The 25,541-nt window shown below is 38.5% G+C and overlaps 1 protein-coding gene across 1 annotated transcript in view; it reads left to right on the top strand.

The window, feature by feature from the left end:
- nek7 (NIMA-related kinase 7) overlaps positions 1-25,541 on the top strand; it is an 80,989-nt gene that overhangs the window by 2,714 nt on the left and 52,734 nt on the right. Inside the window, exon 2 of the mRNA XM_077534063.1 lies at positions 24,504-24,594. Coding sequence (XP_077390189.1) covers positions 24,535-24,594 — 60 coding nt within the window. The 5' untranslated portion in view covers positions 24,504-24,534. The remainder of the gene's footprint in view (positions 1-24,503; positions 24,595-25,541) is intronic.

The raw sequence follows: 25,541 nt of genomic DNA, 5'->3' as shown, positions 1-25,541 counted from the left end.
TGTTGACATGATACACTTGAATTTGATCAATGCTGATATGTGAAGTGTGAGAAATGCACAACACTGATGTTTGGAGCGCAGATGTAGAGTGTTTTTTTTTTTTTAACATACTTTTGCATATTGTATAATTTAGTGAAATCATAATTATATTTTATATCAAGGTGACATGGTGGAGAGTGGTTAGCACATCTGCTTCACAATTGTCGGGTTCTGGGTTAGACTCTCAACTCCGTCTTTGGAATTCTACCAGTGCATGTGTGAGTTTGCTTTGGGTACCGCTGCTCTTTCCCACGCTCCAAAAAACAAGCACGTTTGGTTAATAAAAGACTGACAGTAATTGTCCATAGTTGTGAATGTGAATGGTTGTTTGCAGAGGTAGACACTTCCGTCATTGACAGATGACCATATTTTCGGCGAATGTTTTTTGATGCTCAGCCTCGAAAAAATAAAAGGACTGAGAAGGACCTTGTGTACTGACCTGGATTGATGGATGAAAACCTGCTTCAGTCGTTGCCGGTGGTCACTGGTCAGTCTGTGTATTTTTTCAAGGCTTTGCATCATGAAGCACTCGCTGAAAATGTGGGCATCACTCAACGACGGGGCTGACGGGGAGATGGAAGTGCCCACCACTGATTGTTTGTACACATGTACCCTGCAATTGACTGGCGACCAGTTCTGGGTCTGTACCTTGCATCTTGTGAGATGGGATAGTTTTCAGCTCACCAGAGGGCAAGTGCATGGAAAAAATCGTGTATAGATATTTCTATTTTATATATAATGCTAAATTTTATAAACTTAAGTAGCATTCACAAAATTTGGCAGAAGCAACTCAAATAAATAGTTTTGTTTTATGGTTTTAGTTTTATAGTTAAATAGTGTCAACGTGGGAGTTTTTTGTGTCATGTGGAAGTCCATCTATCCATCCAATTTTATTTATTTATTTATTAAACGCTTGTCCTCAGCAGGGTAACCTGGAACATACCCCATCTGACAAGAGGCGGGGTACGCTATGGGCTGGTAGCCAGCCAATCACAGGCTATGTGGACAGAGAAATGCATTTTCCCTACCAAGTTGGATTTGTGGCCTTTTTTAATCGTTGGTTATAGATTGGATATCCGCTTTGTGGCCATGCAAGATGAATAAGGATGGTCAGATCAGAATCCGTGTGGGTTTTTTTTCTCCTTTGAGCCATGTTGTCGTCAGGCAGTTCTGGCAGTACGATGAAACCATACTGTGTCTGTTGAGAGGGAAAGGACAAAAGAGCCTTGTTTGATTTGTCAATGTAAGGGTGCGGATATTTAAGAGTTTGTTGCATTCAGCAGTTTTTACAAATTTGCCCATTTTGTTGTTGACATATGGTTGCTTAATCAAAACTATCTCTGTACATGCAGCATGATTATGTACTTTGACGTGCACAACTTCCGCTGGTTCCGTGTTTGTACTCTTTTAATCAATGTCAGTGTAATAAATTGGCACGTTTTTAGCATATTGAATTAGCTATTGAATGTATTTTTTGGGTGCTGTAAAAATTGAGGTGAGTGAGCACTGAGCAGCGGTATATGAGAGCAATATAAGGTATGAAACAATTTTGAGAAAAGCTAAGGCTGTTAACGCAAGCAACTTGAAGCAAGATGGTGGGGTTTTGATTTCCTAATCAATGTAACGTTGATTGTATAAGGATTCCGCCCGACAGCGACGTTATGCAAAGCAGATCAGACCACTGCAAGCTAGGGCTGGGCAATATATCCCAAAAATGTAATAAAATTGTTTTATTTTGTTTTTCCAGTCATTCAAGACGATTCCAATTTTAATCAATTTTAATCTAATAAACCCAACAAACATTTATTTAAATGTTTAATTTGTTCACAAATAATTCCTGTGCAAAATGTTCAGACAGTAATACAGTACACTGATTCTAAATCAATTTTTAACATAAACTTAACGTTCATAGTTTATGCTTAAACGGCACAATGAAGTACCGTGATGTCCTTGGTCGGACAAGGAGCCAAATCGTGACAAAAAAAAAGCCTGATTGTCTTATAGTGTGTACCAGGCTTTAGCCATTCACCAGAAGAGTTTTTTTTTTTTTTGTGTGCATATGGCACAATTTTACTTGAATTATGATTTGTATTTCATGTACATAGCACTTGAGATCTCAACATGGGCAAAAAAGGGTTTTATCAATCAATTCTGATACAGTTTTCATGTTTTCTTCATGTAATTGAAAACAAAGTTTCTCGAACTTCTCTTGGCAGTTGTGTGTGCATTTTGGGGATGGAGCTCAGAGCGGGGTTATTAAAGCAGCTTCTCTATGAGAATAAAGATTGTGGTCGGCAAACTGTTGACTGGCATAACTTAAACGGATGTTGTGCAGATGTGCAGAGTGACAATGGCTGACCACAAAGCTTAGCGGAATGGAAGCACGATATTTTTTGTAGAAATGATCATTTATGGCATGTACACTGTGTACTCCGAATTATCAGTTCTCCAAAATATGTGTTTGTGTTGTCGCTTGGTTGATTTTTGCGGCTCGCATTAGTGCACTTAAATCTAGGGCTGTCACTATCGAATCTTTTTAAAATTGATTATCCTATCGCTTATTCCATCAACTAATCGAATAGTTACCCCCCCACCATCAAATTTCAAATTTTACGGTAAACAAACACTAGCTACCATTTAGTTCACAATACATATTATATGTAGTGTCTTACAAGTCACTTTTAGATGATGCTTCAGCCTTCAACAAAACTAGTCGAGGAGTAACTGATTGGAGCTGCCTGTGTTGGTGACAATGAGCTCAATAACTTCCTATCCACTGCGTGCGTCTGCAAAAGAGGTCCGTGTAGAAACATGTATGGCGGTGCTAACATGATTCCAGCAGAGCTTTGAGGCAGACATCTATTTTTACAGTTGACTTATCCGACTTGGTTTGGTTTTATTCCCAGCCCTACTGGGATCGTGATTTTGATCAAAGAACTATAAATTGTTCAGCCGTAGCGTGTACGTACAGGCACTGTACAATGTGTGTCTTGGTGCTGAGCTGTAAACATTTTTCTGTACTGTATATTTAAGGACAGAGCAATGTTTGAAAATGGTTTTGCTTGAAAATGGTATTCACGTTCCTGTACTCCACTAAATATTTCAGCATTTATACCGTCACATTTGGCAACGCTTGAGGGATGATTAAGCTGAGGGTGAGTGGGAGCGTACATACCTTGTTGACCTAATAATTACTCACTTCTTTGTTGCCACATTTGATCATCGTCAAAGACTCCGTACAAGATTGAGACTCCCAGCGTCATCATGAACACCGGCTGGCTCAGTGAAGTTGACTGTCAGCTGTCAAGGAGTGTTTTCATGAGCTGGATGAACGACAATTGTTGCCAAATGTTTGTATCAGTCTCTGTGATTTAGAAGTTCAGCCAGGACAAAAATGATTATGACTGAATAATTACATTTAACTATGCTTGAAGGTGGCGAGAACACTGTAGTTTTCTAAACCGCTTGCTCCTCACAACGTCGTGCTGACGTCATGCAGCCGACAAATTTGCTCGGCCCCGCCTGCGACAACCCCCCCCCCCCCCCCCCCCCCCCCCGCGCCACCCCCCACTCTGAGATTGGCTGGAGGGGTAAACAACTGTCTGTCCACAGTAACGTCCCGCTGTTGACAAAACAAACACAAAATGGCAAAATACAGGATGGGAGGGTGGGGGTTTAGGAAAAAATCACCACCACACATTAACAGAAGCCCAGAGGTGTAGATTGAGATTGAGTTCATGGGTGTAAATCCTGTATTTATATAGTGCATTTTCCTGAGTGAAAACAGAAGACAGTCTCTTTAAAAATCAATTAGGCTGCATATTGAATCGATACGGAAATTGTGCGCTGCAATATCGCGATATATTGCCGAATTGATTATTTTAACACCCTTATTTATTTTACACACCTCAAAAAAGTACCTGGAAAGAAGAAAGTTAAAAACAAGGCAAGCTCTTGTTTTTGGTTATTTGTGGAGATGCTAACTCGCATTATTTTTACAAGGAGGACGAGGTTAGTCTTACTAACCCAATCCCCTCGTTTGAACTTTTAAATAGTTCTGTCACTATCAAATATTTTTTAGAATCGATTAATTATTCAATCAATTAATCTACTAATCGGACTCATTTTAATTTTGCATTAAAGTGTATTATAACAGCGTTTTATTTTCATGTATTTAACCAGTGATTAGTGGTTTTTCGTACTTCATATTCAAATAATTATTTAAAAAAAGGGGAATTGATGTTGTGCTTAGCGTTTTTTTCCCTTGTAAAAACAGATGTTTACAAATGTCTTATTTTGAATAAACACAGAAGATATTCAGTTTTCTTTCATAAATACTACAGAAATTACTGTTGACATGCTTAAATCAGAGAATTTAGACAATTTTAAAGGAAAAATGGCTCTAATTGATTACTTGATTATTAAAATAGTTGTCAATTAATTTGATAATCGATTACTTGTCAATGAATCGATTAATTTTGACAGCTCTACTTTTTAGTCTATTCTGTATTTGACATACCATACAGTTGTAGTGTCAGCTCTGCCATAAAGTGTTTTACTGTTGTGGGTTAGACAAAAATTTCCACTCTTTGGTGTGTAGAAATCTGCATGTTGGACTCAGAGCAGTGATTTAGTGCAATGGAATTCACCAATTCAGTCAGAAGTTCCCATTTTAGCCCTGGAGCCAGCCCCTCTACTGTATTGAGGATCAGTTGAGACATTTGTCATCTGACCGCTTTAACTGAATTTTTGCCTGTGTTTTTTTTTTTTTTTTTTTTTTGTAACAAAAACAAAAATATTAGCTTTCTTCCTTCACAAAGCATATTTGAAGATGCGTCCTTAGGCCAACTTGAGCTACATTTAACACCGTCTCTTGGATGATGTCAAAGACCATGGCCGGGCATTACACGGAACTGATACTGGCAAAGCAAGCTTGATGCATCCTTGGTATTCCAACTTTGCAAATTTTTAAGTTTCAAGTGAAACATTTAAATGCATCTTCCCTTTTCTGGCTCTGTTTGGTTAAAGTTTAGACCAAGGTCTTTGGCAATGAGAGTGCTATTCAAGCAGCTTCTTACACTCTCTTGAAACGGCCCTCTTCATCAATATTTGTGCATCTCTCTCTTTCTTCCTCAGTATGGAGGGTCATGGATGTTTCAAGCATTCAAATCAGACGATGCCTTGCAGCCCCTTGTGTCTCGTGAACATTTTTAACATCACTGTGGAACCGATGCCTTCTCTCACTGGGCTCTGTGGTACTCTGCAGGGAAAAAGACTACAAAGACATGCAAAGGCAAAAATTATTGACCTTGGACCTTGTTTGAAGTTAATGAAACAGTTTTAGTGCTGCTGGGTCATTTTATGTCATGACCACACAATCTCTTTTATGCAGTGTTTTTTTTAAAATTTCAAACCCGTTCATTTTTTTAAAGTCCTTTATCATCAAACTACTCAACATATTATATGCCTTAATGTTGTGAACCCATGGTATATAATTGATTAGTTGAAGTGAGAGCATGTACAATTTATATACTATATAGTGTTCCCTCGCTATAATGTGGTTCACCTTTTACGGCCTTGCTGTTTTGCAACTTTTTAGTGCAATTTTGCCTTCGGTATTGAAATTATTTTTAAACTCTACCAAGTGAGAACGAAAAAAAATATTAATGCACGTCTGAGATTAATGTATTAAGTGTGTGGTAAGGGGTTTTACAACCTTAAAACATATGTAAAGAATTTAAGCTGAGTACTTGAGATTCCATCAATTGCGAGCATTTTTTGGAACGAAGTAACTAGGGATGTAACGATATCTAAACATCACGATACGATATTATCACGATATGAAGCTCACGATACGATAATTATCACGATATTGTGGGGAGGCCGGCGATATTTAAAAAAGGTCACAATATTGTAAAAAGAATGAGATCATACTAAAAAAAAAAGCACAATATTGTGCTTTTTGCATTACATCAATGTTATATTTTTATTATTGTTATGTTTTATTATTATTACGCTATTATTATTATGTTATGTTGTTAATGCACGCACATATTGAGTTCCTCCACATAATGGCTTGCTTCACGGGCATATTACGTCCCCCATTATCTGACAATTAATGTAGATTTTAAACATAGAAGGGCCACAACATCCCTGATGAAAATTAAATTGCACTAAAAAACTAGCCACCAGAGGGTGTTAGAACTGCACGAATGGAAATCAACCTGACTTTTTTACAAATGTGTTGCATTTAAATATCGTGAACATGACGACGATATTGTGGCAGTTTTAATATCACAATATCACGATATTGCACTTATCGTTACATCCCTAGTAGTAACTCCAGCAATCAATGAGGGAACACTGTATATATGTATTTTTCATGTGTATGTATTATTTTTCACTGTATGTATATATTTATGTATTATTATTATTATTATTATTTTTTACTCATTGCAAAAACATTAAACATTAACTAACAGCTGGGTGATAATACAGTGTCAGTATAGACGTGATTAATATCAATGGAAAATTCATTTGATAAAATGTTTGATAAAAAAAAAACCGGAAGAAAAGAAAACAATCATAACAACGGATGAAGGTTAATTTAACTATCAATGATGGGGTACAGCATCTTCCACAAATAAGCATTCACAGTGTCACTGGTTGACCCAGGAGCAATTATGTAAACAACATTGCACATTACATTACATTGCAATGTACATAAAAACATTGTATATTCCTTGAAAATTAGTTAGGGTAGGGTAGGGCTGGGCGTTATGGCAAAAAAAAACAAAACATTTTTTTTAAAATCCCCTGTCATTCAGGCCAATTACTATTAATATAATAAACCCAATAAATATTTATTTAAAGGTTTCATTTATTCAAAAATAATTCCTGTGCGAAACAACAATAATGTATACTGATTCTAAATCAATTTTAACATAATAGTTTTTGCTTAAATGCCACAATGAAGTAGTTGGTAGTTATTGTAAACTTGTCTTGTAAACCACCCAACATTCTGCCACAATTCAATTTTTAAAATGAATATTAATCGAATTAATTAAATTTATTGTCCAGCTCTAACTATCAGATATTTTAATGTCCCCCCCCCACCCCCCCCCCCCCCCCCCCCCCGGATAATTGTGTGTTATTGTAGTTTATCATTGCCCTATTCCATATTTTTTTTATTATTTTGATTCAGATAAAGAAAAAAAAAAACATATCAATATCAACTGGTATGAAATGTACACAAAAACGTACATTCCTTGAAAATTAGTTGCACTACCAGATATTTTGAATGGTGATTTAAAAAAAAAAGTGTTTTTATAGCTGATCCTTGCCCCATTCCACATTCTTCTTTCTTATTTTTATTTAGATACATAAATAAATAAAAATAAAATCTATATATCTATATCAACTGATATAAAATGCTTCACGGTATATTATGAAACACTTTTGTCAGCCATATCGCCCAGCCCAATAGTCTGTCTGACACAGAGCACTTTAAGCATCAATACTTTTGAGTAAGCTACCTGTCTTGTGGAATTGTGATTCAAATAGACATTTATGATCACCATATTGTTAGTTAATCATTTACCTCTCAATATTGTGTAAAAAGAATTTTGTTAAAAAAAAAGAAGAAAAATGAATGAACCTATAAATATGGTGGTGTTCAATATGATGCTATTGCATATATGGTTGCATCTGTCTTCTCTGGTGTGCTGCGATTCAAATTTGGAAAGCTGGAAAACCAGTGGCCAAGATTCGGCCACAAGATTGTGAAATCTTGTGTCATAACCCCACACATTGTGTGAGTCTTCAGTGGAGTTGGCTTGCATCATTGTTGTTCATAATATTAATGATGCTTACGGTCAGTAAAAGCTGAGGAAAATACTGCTGTATATTGCCAAAGCCAAGTGGGAAGACAGCACTCATGCAGTATTATCAATTTTTATTTTAGATCACTCTCCAATTGTCCCCTGTCCCTCTCTATCGCTTTTGATTATCAACTTGCAAAAATACCAACCCCCTGAGGATACAAATCCACTTTCGCCGAATGATTACAAGATGCTGGGTGCCACGGTAAACACCACATCAGTGACAACGACAGTACGCATTTGTCATGAGATGAGACGAAAGCAGTATGAATTTGCACTCATGAACAGATTGAAACAGAGGGAGGCAGAGGGATTTTTTTTTTGTGCGTTAGTGTGCTATGGGCGTTTGTTTCAGTCTCACCGCAAACGAGCCTTAATGTTTCACGCGGGATTTGGAGCACAATGCTGTAAATTAATATGAAAGCATCTTGCTTTGACAGGCTGCTTTGTCCCCTCCCTCTTTGCAGGAGAGAGCTGGCGACATTTCCTTCTTTCTTGCTGTCTGTCTTCCTTTAGCCCTTATACTACATTTTATTACAAGGCTATTGAGATGATCTGAGATGATCATGTTTTTTGTTGATCTTGAAACCAAAGATCAAGGCTCATTGGATTTGCTGTTTATTTTTATTTAAATTTATTTTGTATTATTATTGGTCCGTATCTATAAGGTTGTCTTTATATACCTACTGGCTCTGTTTTATGTTTAATCAATTATCTAACTAATCTGACTCCTGCTCTGAAATTCTGGCAAAATATTTTAAGCATGTATGCCATGTTTGAGTTCTTTGTGGCAAGACTCCTTTTTTGGAATGGGTTACTGCCAGGGGTTGCGCAGGTGCAGTTACTCATATTATTCGGAAGTAGTCAACTACCGAGGTAGCATGGGTGAATGATTTCTAACTAATTTCTTGTGCAAGCCTGGCGCACAATTAAAATTCTTTTTCAGACTTTCTTTGTTCACACTGTCAGCTTGGGGCAAGGGACAAATCACCCCCGCCCTCGTTTTACTGCGGTTTCACTGTGAGTCACAGCAGCTTCTCATTTTGGCCTGAGGCCTTGAAGCCTGGGGGTATGAATATGGAAGAAAAGTGCCATAATCGTCATCATCAGAGTGTCTCTTATGATTCCTAGTTGTAGGTCTTGTTTATTCTTGAAAAATTTACCAATATATCTACCTTCTCTTAACTGGTGACATTGCTGTTTATGGCTGAAAAATTGGTTATTGATCACATATTATATTTTTTGAGATAGTATGAAAATGTCATATCATGATTATAGTGACATTAGTAGGGGTGGATCCACCACCGTTCATCATGATCAACATGTCGTTAAATGACTTTCATTTGTAAAGCCAATACCCATGCCGATTATTGGTAGTCAAGGAGGCCGATAACCGATACTTGGAGCCGATTTTCATTTTCAGTAAAAAGAGGGAAAGCAATATTGGTGTCAAAATTTGTTAAAATACAAAAGAAAATCTTGACTTTGTTGTCATGTGTTAAAGCATGTTTATTAAACAATTTTTAACTTTATGACTTTTTGACTTTTCAAACAAAATTTACTTTTTTTTAATGTTAGAGAATAGACAATCAGAGATCCTTTTAAATTTCTCACAAAATGTTTAGGGACCTCCCAAGATTATCAGTACGCCTTAAAAAGTTAAATGTAAACTTAAACAGGTAAATGCCATTGCTCTCTATAGTTTTCAATAGTAAATATTTTTTCCAAAATTTAAAAATACCTGATATCTGAAACTTTCACATTTCTTTGTTTTAATGTCGAACAAATACAAATGGTTCAGAAGTGTCCCTTCTCCAACACAGTTGGTATATGATCAGCTCATCAGCAAGCTCTGCATAAGCCTGATGATACTGTTGATTGGAATCAGCTTGTGTTGAAAGAGGGAAACCTCCAAAACCTGCAGGACTCTGGCCCTCTAGGACCAAGTATGCCCACCCCTGGTTCAGAAGGTTTCTAGGGTTACCAGCATCTCTTGTAACGTTAACTGAAAATTTAAATAAATAGTTCACTGAGGGCGGCACGGTGGTTGAGTGGTTAGCACGTCCGCCTCCCAGTTCTGAGGACTCCGGTTCGAGTCCAGGCTCCGGCCTTCCTGGGTGGAGTTTGCATGTTCTCCCCGTGCCCGCGTGGGTCTTCTCCGGGTACTCTGGTCTCCTCCCACATTCCAAAGACATGCATGGCAGGTTAATTGGACCTTCCGAATTGTCCCTAGGTGTGCTTGTGAGTGTGGATGGTTGTTCGTCTCTGTGTGCCCTGCGATTGGCTGGCAACCAGTCCAGGGTGTCCCCCGCCTACTGCCCAGAGTCAGCTGAGATAGGCGCCAGCACCCCCCGCGACCCTTGTGAGGAGTAAGCGGTCAAGAAAATGGATGGATGGATAGTTCACTGAGATTAAACAGGCTTTAGGTTTACTGTTTATTGGCTGTCAGATTAAAAAAAAAAAAGGCCGATACTGATGTTTGTCAAAAAGCCCAATATCGGCGCGCTATCCCTAATCACAATAAATGATCGTCCGTAGCTCGAGCTTTTCAGCCTGCAGCCACCTTCTGTAAAGACCAGCCTATGTGCAGTTGATCTGTAACGTGCACTGCACATTACAGTTCAAAACGGAAACTGAATCTATTGTTTGTGAATTTTCTGTTGTCAATTGGAAATATCCTTTTTTGTATAAAGGGGTAGAATTAGTTTTTTTTCAGTTAGTTACACTGCTCTTTAACGCGGTTCCAACCAGACAGTACCACTGTACTTGGATGAAATTACTTATCTTTTATTGAATATACAGTCTATAGCATGTACCTCTAGTGGCCAGCCACCAAGATTTGTATACAAGCAATTAAAAACTTTTCCCATAATATCAAGCCGCCGTTCATCGTTTTCTACTATTAAGGGTGGAGCGGTTCACAAAATCCACAAATGATATCTCAGCACATGTTGCGGCGCAGTGGTTGACAATCAATGGTGCACATGAATTATATAATTCACTTATAGATTTGAGCAAATCCTCTCTCTCGCTCTCGCTCTCGCTCTCTCATTCATTCATTCACTCTCTCTCTCTCATTCATTCATTCATTCATTCATTCATTCATTCATTCATTCAGTCATTCAGTCTCTCTCTCTCTCTCTCTAATTCATTCATTCATTCATTCAGTCTCTCTCTCTCATTCATTCATTCAATCTCTCTCTCTCTCTCTCATTCATTCATTCATTCAATCTCTCTCTCTCTCTCATTCATTCATTCTCTCTCTCTCTCTCTCTCGCTCTCGCTCTCTCATTCATTCATTCACTCTCTCTCTCATTCATTCATTCAGTCTCTCTCTCTCTCTCTCTCTCTCTCTAATTCATTCATTCATTCATTCATTCAGTCTCTCTCTCTCTCATTCATTCATTCAATCTCTCTCTCTCTCTCTCTCTCATTCATTCATTCATTCATTCATTCTCTCTCTCTCTCTTGCTCTCTCGCTCTCTCTCATTCATTCATTCTCTCACTATCTGCTTTCTTTCTATTGCAACCTTCCCCACTCCTATATTCATTTTTTTGATGCTCTGTCCGTCTTGCCCAGTCTCAGCTCTCCTCTCCTTGGGGGTCTTTGCTACCCGTGGCCACCACTCGGCCTCCTCCTCCCTTGCGCAGCCTGGCCCTCAGTCAATGGGAGGCAGGCAGCCTGACTCCCTCTGAGCAGCAGGAAGCTGCAGCAGCAGGGGTTAGGCTTGTATGGCGCTGCCGGCTGTCTGTCAGAAGTCCTGCCAAGCCAAGGATGAGAGACCTTTGCTCGTGTGGTATTGGGGCACAGAATAAAAATATTTTACATCTGAAGGCAGGCATGGGGAGGCGGCAGCAGCGTGCTCAGATGTAGAGCAGAGGTGAAAACAGTGTATGTGTGTGTGTTAATTTACTTGCTTCTGTGCATGTGTGTGCTTGGTGTTTTGGAGAAAGAAAAGTGCAAGTTAAGAAGAGAGGAGAATGATTTTAATGAAGTGCTACTCCAGGAAGTGGGTGTGTAGGGGGAGATGGGAATATGCTGAATGGATTTAGAAGCAATACTTTTGGTTTGGAGAATCCACAGCTACTCGAGAGTGAATGCCTGGCTGAGCGCCCAACTAGTTCTGGCTTGACAGTTTAACAGTGAATATTTAACATTGCAACACAGTACGGGGCTTGGTTGTCAACAACAGTAAGCAAAGCGGCATGGCAGCATAAGTCTGTGCAATGCTGGGCCTCAATTCTGAAGCCCATCGAAAAACAACACAAGAGTTGGACGCATCTTGAAATCTGATTTGAGAAAAAGGCAGATGGCATGGGCTGGTGGTGTCACACTGTAAGGAAAAAACACCAGGATTCCCTGATGAAAGCAGCTCCTGCCTGCTTTGAACAGAGAGTCTGTCATGGTTTGTGTCTGCTGCGTGGCTGCAGGGTCAAACTGTGATACGCAACTCCTGGAATTTTCGCTTTTTAGGTTTTTCATGTTCAAATCAACTGAGGGGAAGAACGGCTGTGGAGGGGGGGACAGGAAGTCTCATTAATATTAATATTATAATGTCTGAAGGAGGCAGGATCTCGGGTTCAGCTGCTTTCATCCTCTGTTGTTTTGTAGCTTTTTATTCTGTCTTTCCTCTACTCTGTGCTTTTCTGTAGCGCTAAGTAGCTCGATTGGAAATTTGTCAACAATTATTTGTCAGTGCTAAAAAGCTTTACTGGCAACTGAGATAAGGATTTCTGTGAAATTAGATGCGAAATGTGTAAAAACACACACGCACACAATTTGTATTTACTTTCAGTACTGCCGAAAGCAGATCTCCTCACTAAGCGGACCTTGGCCCGGATCCCGACCCAGACATCTTTCCATGCGGACTGAGACCTATTATTTTGATGCCTGGCTGTAATTTCACTAGTGCTTTTCGGGGGGATGTTAAGGTGGTGTTTTCTGGTCATTACTGCTATTTTTATGTTTGTAGTAAATACATGCACTGCACACAGTAAAAAAAAATAAAAATACAGTAGATCAATTGTGTATGACACTAGTCAACCAATATTATCGTTTTCAGATGCAAGTGATAAAGCGGGTAAAGATAATGCTTCAATACAATGGGATTGAAAACAAAATGGTAGGCTGCAATTTACAATTGGGTGCAAATCCAAACTAGCACTGTTTGTTAGTTTTTTGAGGATGCTGTTTTTTTTGTCATGTTATGTTGTAACTTTGTATTTTTACTTTTTCTGTTCTTTTCATTTTTTTTTACAAGCAGATTGAGTAATTAACTCCAGTTCCGCCAAAAGAGCAATTTTAAAATGATCCTGGGGTTAATTCAGAACCACTCTGATGCATGCAACTGCTATTTATTACGCATGGTTTTGCTTTTTTTGGCTGTTAAATTGCACTTTTATAACAATTGTAACCTTGTCTAGCTATTTCTAACAGGCCTGTTTCTGATTTGCAATAGTTTGAATAATGTTGTCTATGGGTTCTTTTGAAACTAAAATGTATGGTTGTGATGGTTGTGGAATCTTGACACATGATTCAGATTCAGAGGTCTATGATTTGGGTTGAGATGATTGCTGAATCTCCATGCACCTTGAAAAGACGCGCATTTTTTTTTTTAAATGCATTTATTCTTTACCTAGTAAGTGACAGCTTCCTCCTTTTAAAACAGTAGTTTGCATTTTTACATCCCAAACTGTTGAGAAACTGTCAAAAATGCGAAACTTTCCACCGATGACGATTAAACAATTATTGTTCTCAGTTCTTAAACAGTGGTTGAGTGCTGGTAAAAGGGAAAAAAAAAAAAGGTGTTACACTCAACAAAATAAAAAACATGCCGCTATTCCAGGAATGTGTTGCATGCATTGAATTCAGATTCAGAAGGAGTATCTGCAATAAAACAAAGTTTATAGTTTATTTTAGTCACAATCTAGAAAAGAGACAGATTTGTGAAGATCAGGTCCACCCTCGCTTGTGAGGAATGGTGGAACAGGTTTGACATCTTTCCTGATATGAAAGGAAATCCCTGCAGCCACAAAGTAAAGAGAGAAGCGAGGGAAGGAGGGTGACAATGGAGAGAAGTGCGACCCCTTAGGGGTAAGTATTATTCTCTGATCGTTTACTCTTTGCACGTACACACTTGCATACATATTGGGCTGGTATGCTGGGTGATGTATTCAGGCTAAGAAAGATGTGTGCCCGAGGAATGAAAGTAAATGCATTGTGTTGTGCTCAAAGGTATTTGCATTTGTTTGTTTCTAAAATTATTTGAGACCTAACATACATGTTACTTTTCACCCTTTGCGTAAAAATGTGGAGAAAAAGAACACATTTAAATCCCAAATGGATACCATGCAACCCCGTTTCATGCACTTTTGATTGCCCTTTTTGAATTTGGGATCACTGGCACAAACGACGATGTGAACGCTAAAGTTGACTCATTACTTAGCTTTCAAACAATCACATTGTTTAAAGGTGAACTATTTAGAATTGATTCAGTTTCAAAGGTGAACTATTTAGAATTGATTCAGATTCAAAGGTGAACTATTTAGAATTGATTCAGTTTCAACAAACTAGTCATTAAGTCGGAATCATTCCCCCCCCCCCAGATACTTCCTCACCAGAACCAAAAACGTTTTGACGTTCCACATTTTTATTTGCTTTCAAATTTTCCACCTTTTGTTCCCATGTTATCCCGTTTTCCCTAGAAGCCCTCTTGGTCTCTCGCAGGCAAACAGAAGCCCAGCCCTGTGGCAGAGAATGTCACATTGAATATCCTGGTGCCAGAGGTTATTAAGCTAATTTGGTGGTCATTCAGTGACATGGCTAACAAACAAAGCCTTTATTGGTCCTGGAGCCCTGCAAATTCCGCTCTGCTGTGCGATGCCCTGCTTTGCATTGTGAAAACCATGAGTTGTTGCCTCCCGGCACTAAAGCAGCCAAACGCCCTGGGATATTTTACACAGATGTGTATATAAATATATAGTATTTCAGAAAATAAAAGCGGTAGGCTTCCTTAGGATTTCAGCATTTGTCTTCATTAGTATATTGATGCGGGGTTTATGTTGGTTTTAATTTCTTCTTGTGGTAAGTCTCTTATTCTGTTTGACAACCTACAATTTTTTTTTTAATCATATACGGAAATATAGGTATTCATCAGATAAATAATTTAGTACAGTCTGTATTCCACTGAGGGGCGAACGTTTGCGAAGCTAGCGAATGTTGATTTCTTGTGAGGGATGGTAATGCTTTGTTCAAGGTCACGTTCGCTAAACGTTCTCTAAATGGCAACAGTTTTAATGGTTTTTCAAATTAAATTTTTTTTTTTAACTTATTCAAAACAGGACAGCCAGGAAAAAAAAGAATTGAGAATGGTTAGTGAACATCAGTGGGATATGGGCTTAAATAATGAGAAGATTTTGAAGCCTTAAAGCAATGCAACACTTATACATCATTTTCAGTATTGAGTTAGGCATAGTGTACAAAGAATAAAAGTGCAAATATCTCTGGCATTTTAGTCCCTGAATTTTATTTTAAACCAATTAAGTATCAAAATTCGAATGTACCGTGGGGGAGGCCATTATCCTGGTCACGTGATCGTGATGACGTATCCCGTGCGTAAAATGAAAGCGGCCTTCTCTCATTTCAATTGGAGTTTGCTGACGTAATTGGCAAGAGAAAGACCGTCTTCGATCCCAAATACTGCACCAATTCTGTTCAGGAATTAAAATCCTCAGCAGGTCAGGTTTCATGTCATTCCGTGTAGGGGTGGGGCGGTGGCGTCTCCTAATGTGGGCTAAAGCGTGCTTAGCACATGACTTGTAGCTTAGCCTAGCAGAGTACAAGTCAACCGAATGTTTACCGTCCACTTCAACTCGCGGTGGTTAGATCTGGCAGTTTCATCTGGCAGAAGTGTTTCTTTGCTGTAAGGCGTAATTCCACCTTTGATGTCCGCCGTGGGACGCGATAATTCCTCGTGAGTCTTTTTGTTGTCATTCATGCCATGTCATTCAATGTGTATTTTACGCACATGATACGTAACGATGATCACATGACTGTCCAAAATGCCTGATACAGTACTTAACGCAAAAATATTCATTACAACGTGCTATAAATCATAACCGCTCAACATAAATTGGCAATTTTTTCAGGGAAGAGTTGAAATTGACCATTTCACCGAATAGCTGGTTAGTTTTTCATAAGTCTTGTGTTCCTTTAAGTGCTGGACATTTCAAATTGGTAACATTTTATGGTGGTCTTTTCCATTTTATCTTGGGGCTGCCCCATACATTTTTGGGCATTTCTGTCACACAGCAATTTGCACAGAGGAGGATACAAAACAAAAACAAACAATACAACTTATTACATATTACCGCAATTGGACGATAGGGTCCAAATCTCTACTGTCGGCCAAATTCATACCTTATATTGATTATTCTATCTGTACTGCGCACCCCTATTGTCCAGGTTTGGATTTTGCCCACTTTTTCCATTTTGTTGTTAGTTTGCCCAAACCCCGAAGGTTTCCCCTTCCTGAATGAGTGTTTTCACTCCTTTACATAACAGATCATTATACGTCTTAAATTTAGCTGTTTTTCCACGCTTGGTTCACAATGTTTTGTTTTTTTGTTTTTTTTTAATTGAGTTGTCATACTGTCATCATACCTTGTTTATTCTCATTGATTGACAGTATGAATGGATTTCACCCTAGAAAGGGGTATTTATACTGCATTCATCTGGTTTTGTGCCTGTTGGTCGCATTTCTTTTATCATTGAAATTGGAGTTTATCTTTTTCAAGCCTGAATGTAATGGGTTTTTTTTGTGTGTGTGTGTGTGATTATTAGCATCCTCCTTGGCTGCCGCCCCCCTGCTTGTGAAATGAGCACATCAAACGGTACTTGGTACGAAGGAAGCTGGCTGTCCGACTCCGGCTTTTCACTGTAAGGCACCTGCTGAATTGATAGACAGGCAACAAAGAGCTCCTCACGATGCGAGTGTTGTCACTGCTGCTGTAGAGTGGGCAGGACAATAGAGTAGAGAGGTGGCCTGGGATTTTAGCCACGTGCCAGCTCGGGGCAGCACCAACAGAGCACAGAGGAACATGAAGGGGTTGTACGGAGGAAGAAGGTGACGTGAGAGGCTGACACCTGCATGTGCTTGAGGTTTTTTTTGTTTTGTTTTTAAATAATGGTGGAAATCCTATCCAGGAAGGAGGAGATTGAAGAGAATACAAAAGTGCAGGTGTGCCCATGGTTGCAGACTCACGGACATGAGAGTATGCATTAAGGATGCAACCGGCTCATTGAAGGTCAGGTTAAAGTCTAGATGTGTATTTTTGAGGATGCGCTTGGTGAATTACACACACTCCAAGGCACAGAGCTGTGCTAGTTTTGTTTGGATGGTTGAGAAATAAATCAATTCAGGCCTCACATGAAGCCCAGGCTTTTTGTGCTGTGCTGTTTATTTCTGCAGTAAAATAATCATTAGCCTATAAAAGTGAAAAATGTAAAGGAGGCATATAAATAGTAGGTGGCAAGCAGCATTATGGATCTCTGGCCTTGTAGTTTCCCTAAGGACCTCAGTGGTTTTCTTTGTCTTGATTCCCTTTTTGATCAATTTGCTGCTCTACCCCCAGCAGCGATCGAGTGAAGGTCTGAGTTATGCAAACAAATCCAGTATTCCATTTACGAGACCTAGCTATTAATTCATATAATCCAACTTTGGAATAATTTCATCTATTTAATGTCAGTGTTGCTGTTTAGTTCTTATGTTTGATCGCCTGAGCTGAAAAATAAGCAAAAATGTAATCAGCTCCCTGATCTTTTCTTGCTTACTTGGCAGGATTTGGAAGTCATACTGGAAGCGTCTAAAGTGTGTTTAGCTGGCTTTGCGAAGTGAATTTCTCATATTTCGTCATATTTCCTTTTGTTATGGATGGAGAAACAAAGTTTCCTCTTCATTTTGTATTCCACTGAGCTCGGGCTTCCTCAAAGACTAAAGAATGGCTGACATGCCGAGGTGTAATTGGTGTTCTCCTACTCTCCTCCCTGCTCTCATTTAATGGTCCAATGTAGATGAGTGTTCACACATTTGGGCTAATGATTTTGCGTAGTGATTAAAATGAATTGGAGAGTATTCTGCTTTTGTAGTATCTGGACCCCTCCATCATTAGTGGATAGCTTCCTCTTTTTCTGTATCATCAGTGTTAGTAAGGCCGCGGATTCATTCGAGGCCTGGGGTTGGCTTTCATGAACGCAAACTCAAAGGTTTCTCCACTTCTTGTAATCATGGACACCACTCTTCTAGGCCTTTCACTGTCGTCTTCTGGTTCCTCAAAGGTGCCTTTGATTCCTTTGCATCCTAAAGCCGGGCCGGATAGTGTCACTTTATATGTTTCCGCTCTCCTTCTTTAACTATGCAGCCCAACTCCACTCCTCTCCCTGTTTCTTGTGCTTCTCACTTCACTCTTTCTTAGCCACAAGCTCATCAATTTCTGTTTGTATTTTTATGTCCTCGGATGAAGAGCTGATTTAGCACTCTTCTTTTTTTCAAAGAACTTGTTGTATGTCTTGTTTCATCCATGCCCCTCTTCCAGGCTGCCTTGATTCACCTTTTTATAATTGACCGCCTCTCTTTGTATTTCTCCCCCTATTTTAAATGAATAATACACAAGAAAGGGACTGAGGAATGCCAGTGCCAACTTCTGTGGTGCACAGTTCCACAGACGCTCATAGGACCACGGAAATTTATGGCATTCTCCTGTTTGTGTCGTATTTTGCCCCACTCTGTTTCTGCTGTTGCTCGTTCCCGTTTGCCTTACCCTACTCAGTGTTGCTTTCAATTGACGTGCATTTTCATAGAACCTTAAAGTTTACCAACACATCAAAAGCAAATATAGATGATTTTTGTCAAGTGTATTGCCCTGTAGATTTGGTTTAGTATTAGGCTTTGAAATTGTAACCTGATAATCGTAATTTCATAAATTGTCATCTCTCAAAGGAAGAGGCCTTTTCATATTCAGTTTGAGTGGTTTTAAGAGCATGAAGTCCACCTCGACCATCTTGCATTCCTTTCTCTTCAGCACTCTTCCCGGCTGCAATATTTAACCTTAAATATTCATAGTTTCAATTATAGTGGTGCCTTGAGGTACGAGTGGCTTGATTGACTTCTCTACATTTAGTTGGTCGAAGGTCAGTTATGATGTCTTTTGTCATAAGTAAAGCATTCACATGCTCATTATTTATTATTTTCCATAGTCCACCACAAGTTTATTGGTTATTGATAAATAGAGACAATAGAGTTGACAATGCTCACTGCTCCAATTTTGCGAAGATGTCCATTTTTCCCCCAGCTATAACTGCTTGCATAAATATAGACGGATGCCTGTGCCACTTGGACAATCATCAACATTAGTTTAATGTGAAACCAATTATTCGGTTCAGGCACACGTTTTAGCCGGTGGTTGTCCCTTTATTTGTTAGCACGGCTAAAATGTACAGTAGCTAAGCTAGTATGCTTGTGGTTATCTGCAACATCATTGTTTTAATTACTACATTAACATTCTTGAATATTAAGCAGTCACACCTACTCTTGACTTCAGTAAAAATATTTTTCCCAGGGCATCATATTACCTACCTGCTTGTTATTACTGTTTCACAGTAGTGAAACCACACTGATAACTTTTCCTCGTCCAGCCTTATTAGAGCGGCACCACTCATTGTCGAAAGGACAGTGCAAGAAGGAATTTGTTGTGCTCCTGTTAAAAAGGGTTTTTCTAGCTATGCAGACATGCAAAGGAACGATTTGCAGTATAACTAAATTAGTAACGCTAACAAAGTATCTCTAAATGGTTTATAAAGATAATTCAGGAGATTCAGAAGCAAAAATGGTTTGGCCCACTTTCTTTTCCATGCCCAGGTCCAATTTGTGAACATATTGCATTGATGAAACTCAAGTACCTGTCTTAAAGTTGTCATTTAACTACAAATATCACTTTTTTTGTTTTGTAATATTAGTGCTGTCACTATCAAATATTTTTAGAATGGATTAATCTATCGATCATTCAATCAATTAGAGTAATCAGAGTTCTTTTAATTTTGCATTAAAGTGTACTGTATTACAAAAGTATTTTATTGAACTGATTACTGTTTATAAATCCGGGATTTGTGTTTAATTTGTACTTGGTATTTGTATAGTGATATAGTGGTTTGACGTTGTACTATGTTTCTGTTCGGTCATTGTTTTCCAAAGTAAAAACAGATGTAAGTTTTATTTGATTAAAGGACAAAGATAATCAGTCTTCTTTCATGAAGAACTACAGAAATCAGTGAACAACTACTGTTGATATGCTGAAACCAGAGGATTTGGACAATTTTAAATTAAAAAATGGCTCCAAACGAGTACACGATTAATAAAATAGTTTTAATTTGATAATCGATTGCTTGTCGGTTAATAGATTTATTCAATTTAACTTGGAGATCTTCTTGTTACAGGGGCTGTTCTAGTGGGTTACAGAGATGTGGACCATCCTGAAGTCTGCCTTAACTTTAAAAGAAAGCTTTAGATAACAGTTTTTAAAATTAAATATAAATTATAATAAACATTTGATAACTGTGTGATGTTTGCATTCGTCTAAGTGTGCTGTAATATGTTGAAAATTTGACATTGTTGGACAGAAATGTGCAATTTGAAATTGTATTGATCCAAGCTAAGGATGATTTTTTTTTTGTAAAATCAGTTTCCCCCTATTTTTTTATTTGTATATATATTTTTTTTAGTAAAAGATTCAGTCCCCCTAATTATTCCCAATTATTAAACATGTTCTTGCCGCTGGTAACAAAATGAAGAAAATCCAGCCCACTGATTCCTGTTGACAAACAGGAGCATGTCCAAGTTATCTGGGGACAATTTTGCAGCATCTGAAAACATCTGCTCCAAAACTACCCAAGTTGTGGGGATGCTGGTGGATTGAGTGTCAAATTTGACAGCCTAGTGAACTACGCCTTTCATTTTCCTCCAGTCTGTTATGGGTTTTCAAAGCAATGTTTCAGTTTACATTTTTATTGTTGCAAATTGCAACCTACTTGGGTCAGAAATAACTGCAAATAACAGAAATAACTTTCCTGGGTGCTGTCTAGTAGTGAAATTTTACCTCCATGTAATAGAAATGACAATATTGTAACTGGCCTAATGTGAACATTTATATTGGTTAAACATAATAAGATGAAAGAAATTGTAACTGACATGATCTGCAATGAAATCTACTATTTCACATAACAAGCACAAGTGTATTTTGTGTTGATATATTGCTGGTTTTCCGATCCTAAATCGTCTCAGACCAGGCCTGTGACCAGTCATGCTTGCGTAAATAATGAACTTATGGCTGTTGCTAGCCAACTATTGTAGCCGTTGCACTTAATTTTTTTCACATGATAGAAATGCTGGCATACTGGTACCTCATGCTTTTACTGCTATTGCAGTGACCACCAAATGAGAGTGGATATTAGGGGTGTTAAAAAAAATTGATTCGGCGATATATCGCGATACTATATCGCGCGATTCTCGAATCGATTCAATAGGCGGCTGAATCGATTTTTTTTATTTTTGTTTTTTTAAAGAGCTCAGAATTGTTCATTCGGTAGTCTTACCGATTCAATGTCTTATCATCATTGCCTTTTTTTTTTTTTTTAGTATTTTCTAAATTTGAATGAAAAAAATCGCAACAATCGACTTATAAATTCGTATCGGGATTAATCGGTATCGAATCGAATCGTGACCTGTGAATCGTGATACGAATCGAATCGTCAGGTACTAGGTAATTCACACCCCTAGTGGATATATTGAGGGGCCAAAACTATGAGTAACCATGCTGCCATGTTCTTGGAAATGTAAGGTCTTTCAATTTTAGTTGAATTTTTAGCCTTGGATTAGTTGCACATTACTCAAAAATGCCTTTACCCCCTTGATTGGTAACTTCCTTAATTAATTGTGCTGTTTCGGCCAATGTAATAATTCAACATGACAGACTTAATTGATCTTATTGTGGGACGTGAAGCTCAAATGCCCTCTGGTTATTTTGACACAAAGGCAGGCAGGAACACAAGAGCTTTTAAGAGAGGAGTAATGGTGCCAGCTTCAATCTGGCGAAGCACACATCTGAAGTGCGAAGAGTCAAATGGGAGGCAACAAGGCCACTGGGTGAGCAATTGCTATATGCGTAATCATCTTAATACAGAAACCAGCATTTTTAATTTTTATTGCATTGACATAACACCCCAATCCAACCATCAATTTAATAGGAAGAATAAATTATGTAAATCTTTGTGACAGACCAGTGATATTGTTTTTTATAGATGTTTTTTTTTCCCGTTAATTACTTTGATATGAACCAGATTGCTCTCTTGACTGTAATTTCAATTTAACATCAAATCCAATTAAATATGTTCAAGTGATCTTGTCTACATTGGCAGAAGAAACATGCAGTAAATGATCTAGATAAGCAGCCTGTAATGTGGCTCTTTCATCCTTCTGTTGTGGCTCTGCCTAACATTGGAAAATACAGGAATATTTCATTTAAATTTGTTTGTTCATTTTCCAAATGCAATTCTAAATTTGAAGATTATTTTGTTCTTGTACCCTTAAAATAATAAAAACATTTTTTTTTGGTTTTTTTTGGTTTTTGTTTTTTTGATGCCGTTGCTTAATATATGCATCACAACTGCCGATTGGCACCAAAATTTATTTGAGCTATTTAGTAAAACCACCTGATTTCCCCCCAAAAAAGTGTTTGAGGCACTTACATCAAAGAAAGACGTTGCCAAAGAAAAGAGTGCCTTGGCTGTAGTCCTCGAGAAGAAGTTGAAGTACTCGGCCGTGCTCTCTTTCTCGATCTGCTGAAATACATATACAGTAGTTGTAAGCGACATCACTCCCTCTCTCCGTGTGCGCGAATGAAGCGTCTGCGTCAGGTACAACTCCCGTGGTGAAACGCTAGCGAGTAAGCGAGGTGGGAATGCTCATCCTACGTTTGGTGTGAACGTAGCATTAAACCAACACTGCTCACCACCTCACTGATGACAACTTAAAATTGTGTGTGGAAAATTGGGGTGTCATAAACAGGCCTGATGCTGTATGCTTTAAATCTGAAACAGAAATCACATTAACCAGGTAAAAGAAATATTTTTCATTGGGTGTTATTTTACAAATAAAACATAATAACTGTTAATTTACCCGGGCTGACAACCCCTGCCGACCCCCTCCAATTATTTTGCACATTGAACCATAATTAATTAGTTGTCAATGCTTTCAATGGAGTTTAGATTTTTCGTGGGTACACTTTAGGGCTGCACAATATATTGAAAAATTAACGATATCGCGATATTGTCACATGCAATATGCATATCGCAAAGACATGCAATAAGTTTCATATGGAATTTTATGTGTTTATCTAAATTTGACCAGTTAGCCGCTAAGTAAAATGTGCACCGCCATCCAACAGTTGAACATTAGCGAGAAGGAATTACACTTAATTTAGTAAGAATATATTGAGTTTTCCAAATTTTGTTGCATGAAAAATTTTATTCTTTCATTGGATAACAAATGCCCTGCAATTGGCTGGCAATCAATTCAGCTGGGATAGACTTCCAGCACCCCCCGCGACCCTTGTGAAGAGCAAGCGGTTAAGAAAATGGATGGATGGATAGATAATAAACATGTCATTTCTTTAGGTACGTTAAATATCGCAATAATATCGGTCGCTACTGTATATTCAGCAACTATATCGCATGATTTTCCAATATTGTGCAGCCCTAGTACACTTGTTGCTGTGTTAATCCAGCCTTAAGATTTGATTATTTCACATACCCATACTTACTCGAATTGACCTTTGAGCATCCGTGGAAGTGTGAGCACTTACCACATAGATGTGTCTGGGGACACGCTGGAAAACTGTGTTTCTGAACCTACTTTTTTCAAAGGGTTCTCAGAATTAATTTAGGTAACATTTTATATGTGTATCTGTGAAATAATGTTTATCCTATTAAGACCACCAACTTGTAGTGGACCATCTTTGGAAAATAATGTCTGCTTAGGCTGCGTGCCAGAACATGCAATTATGCAGCACCATGGCATACACTCATATCCAGTGCTTTCACCTCCGTGTGACCTTTTTTCTTAGAAAAAATAAAAAGATGTGAAGCTGCTTAAATATTTGTAATTCCCATGAAAGGATGCTTGGAGGAAAGCCAAGTTGATGTAGCGAAGTAGTGTCATTATCTCTGTTTCTAGAACACTGGTGCATGCTTTAGCTCTGCAGGGTGCAATGTGAGAGGGCTCCACATAGGGAGTGTCAGATTCACAGGCATGACACCGGATCCAATTCTGTTGAAACCGCACACCCGCTGCACTGTCTTAGTTGCTTAATTCCAACGCTGCAAACCTTAACGTTGATTTTACAGAGTGATTTTATTTTTTTTTCCCCCTGTGAAAAATAATCCGGTGATGAACTGATTAACCCCCCCGAGCGCTTCATCTCATGCTGTTGTTGAATTGGCCAACTAGAATTTCTATTTTGTGTTTTGGTCCTCAGAGGGGGGAAACGGATTCAAGGACTTGACACCATGGACATGGACACTCAGCCGCAAGGACAGCAAGCAGCCGTGCCAGTGTTTCAACCACAGGTAAGTGTTGCCCGAGACAGACAAAATCCTCTCCTTCAATCATCCTTCATATTGTGGGAGCAATTGTATGAGACGAGCATCGGTTGGTTGAATGCAGAGTTGTTTCTATTGATGAGAATTCTTGAGGCCGGCGGACCCGGGCCTCCCTGCATGCCTTTCTTGGTTCGATAAACTGCGGTTTGCTCATTGCAGATCTGGTCACTGTTGGGTTTTACAGCCGTCCTTCAACATCAGCTCTATTGATTTCTTTCCAGAAGGATGTTTTTGCCTCCATAACTATTGAATAGACTTTAAACAAGGATGTTCATCCATATGCCCCAGAGTAAATGTGGATTTTTGTTGCAAAAGAAACAACACTAAAAATAGACCCTGGCTGTTGTTTTCCTTGTGTATGCAAGGGCATTACAGCAGTAATACTGGAATTACCAAGGGAGTCAATTTATTCTAAGTTTTGTAATTGCAAAATTAAGGATAATTGGGTTGCCCACATAAGAAATTCAGATAAAAGCTCTAATGATTAATTTGACTTGCAGCAACCCCCACATACACACAAACACTAGATCATCTGCGGATCCCCCAGTTGTTGATTATATGTTCTTTTTTCCGGCTTAATGATTTTTTTTTTTCTCATTGGTTTTCATGCTATTTCGAGTGTTCTTCCTGGGTGTTAATTCCAGTCCTGCACTTTGTGCTAATCTTCGGCTGTTTTCAATGTTTCGGCTAAGCTTCGGCTTCTACCCGTAAGCCCTTCTTTCGGATGTCAATGTTGCAAATGATGTGATGTGATTGATGTAAACTGTAATGTGTCCGAAAGGAAAAAATTAATAAACTAAACTAAACTAAATGTTGCCATCTGAACTGATTTCACATTTGGTGGGAGTTAGATAGATATAGTAAAGATAGTTAAAGATAAGATTGCTGTTTAACCTGACTCCAGACCGATGCAC

Source organism: Festucalex cinctus, chromosome 10 (genome assembly GCF_051991245.1).
Source record: "Festucalex cinctus isolate MCC-2025b chromosome 10, RoL_Fcin_1.0, whole genome shotgun sequence".
Taxonomy (NCBI): domain Eukaryota; kingdom Metazoa; phylum Chordata; class Actinopteri; order Syngnathiformes; family Syngnathidae; genus Festucalex; species Festucalex cinctus.
Note: the sequence above shows the minus strand (reverse complement) of the source record. Positions and strands in the feature narration are given on the sequence as shown.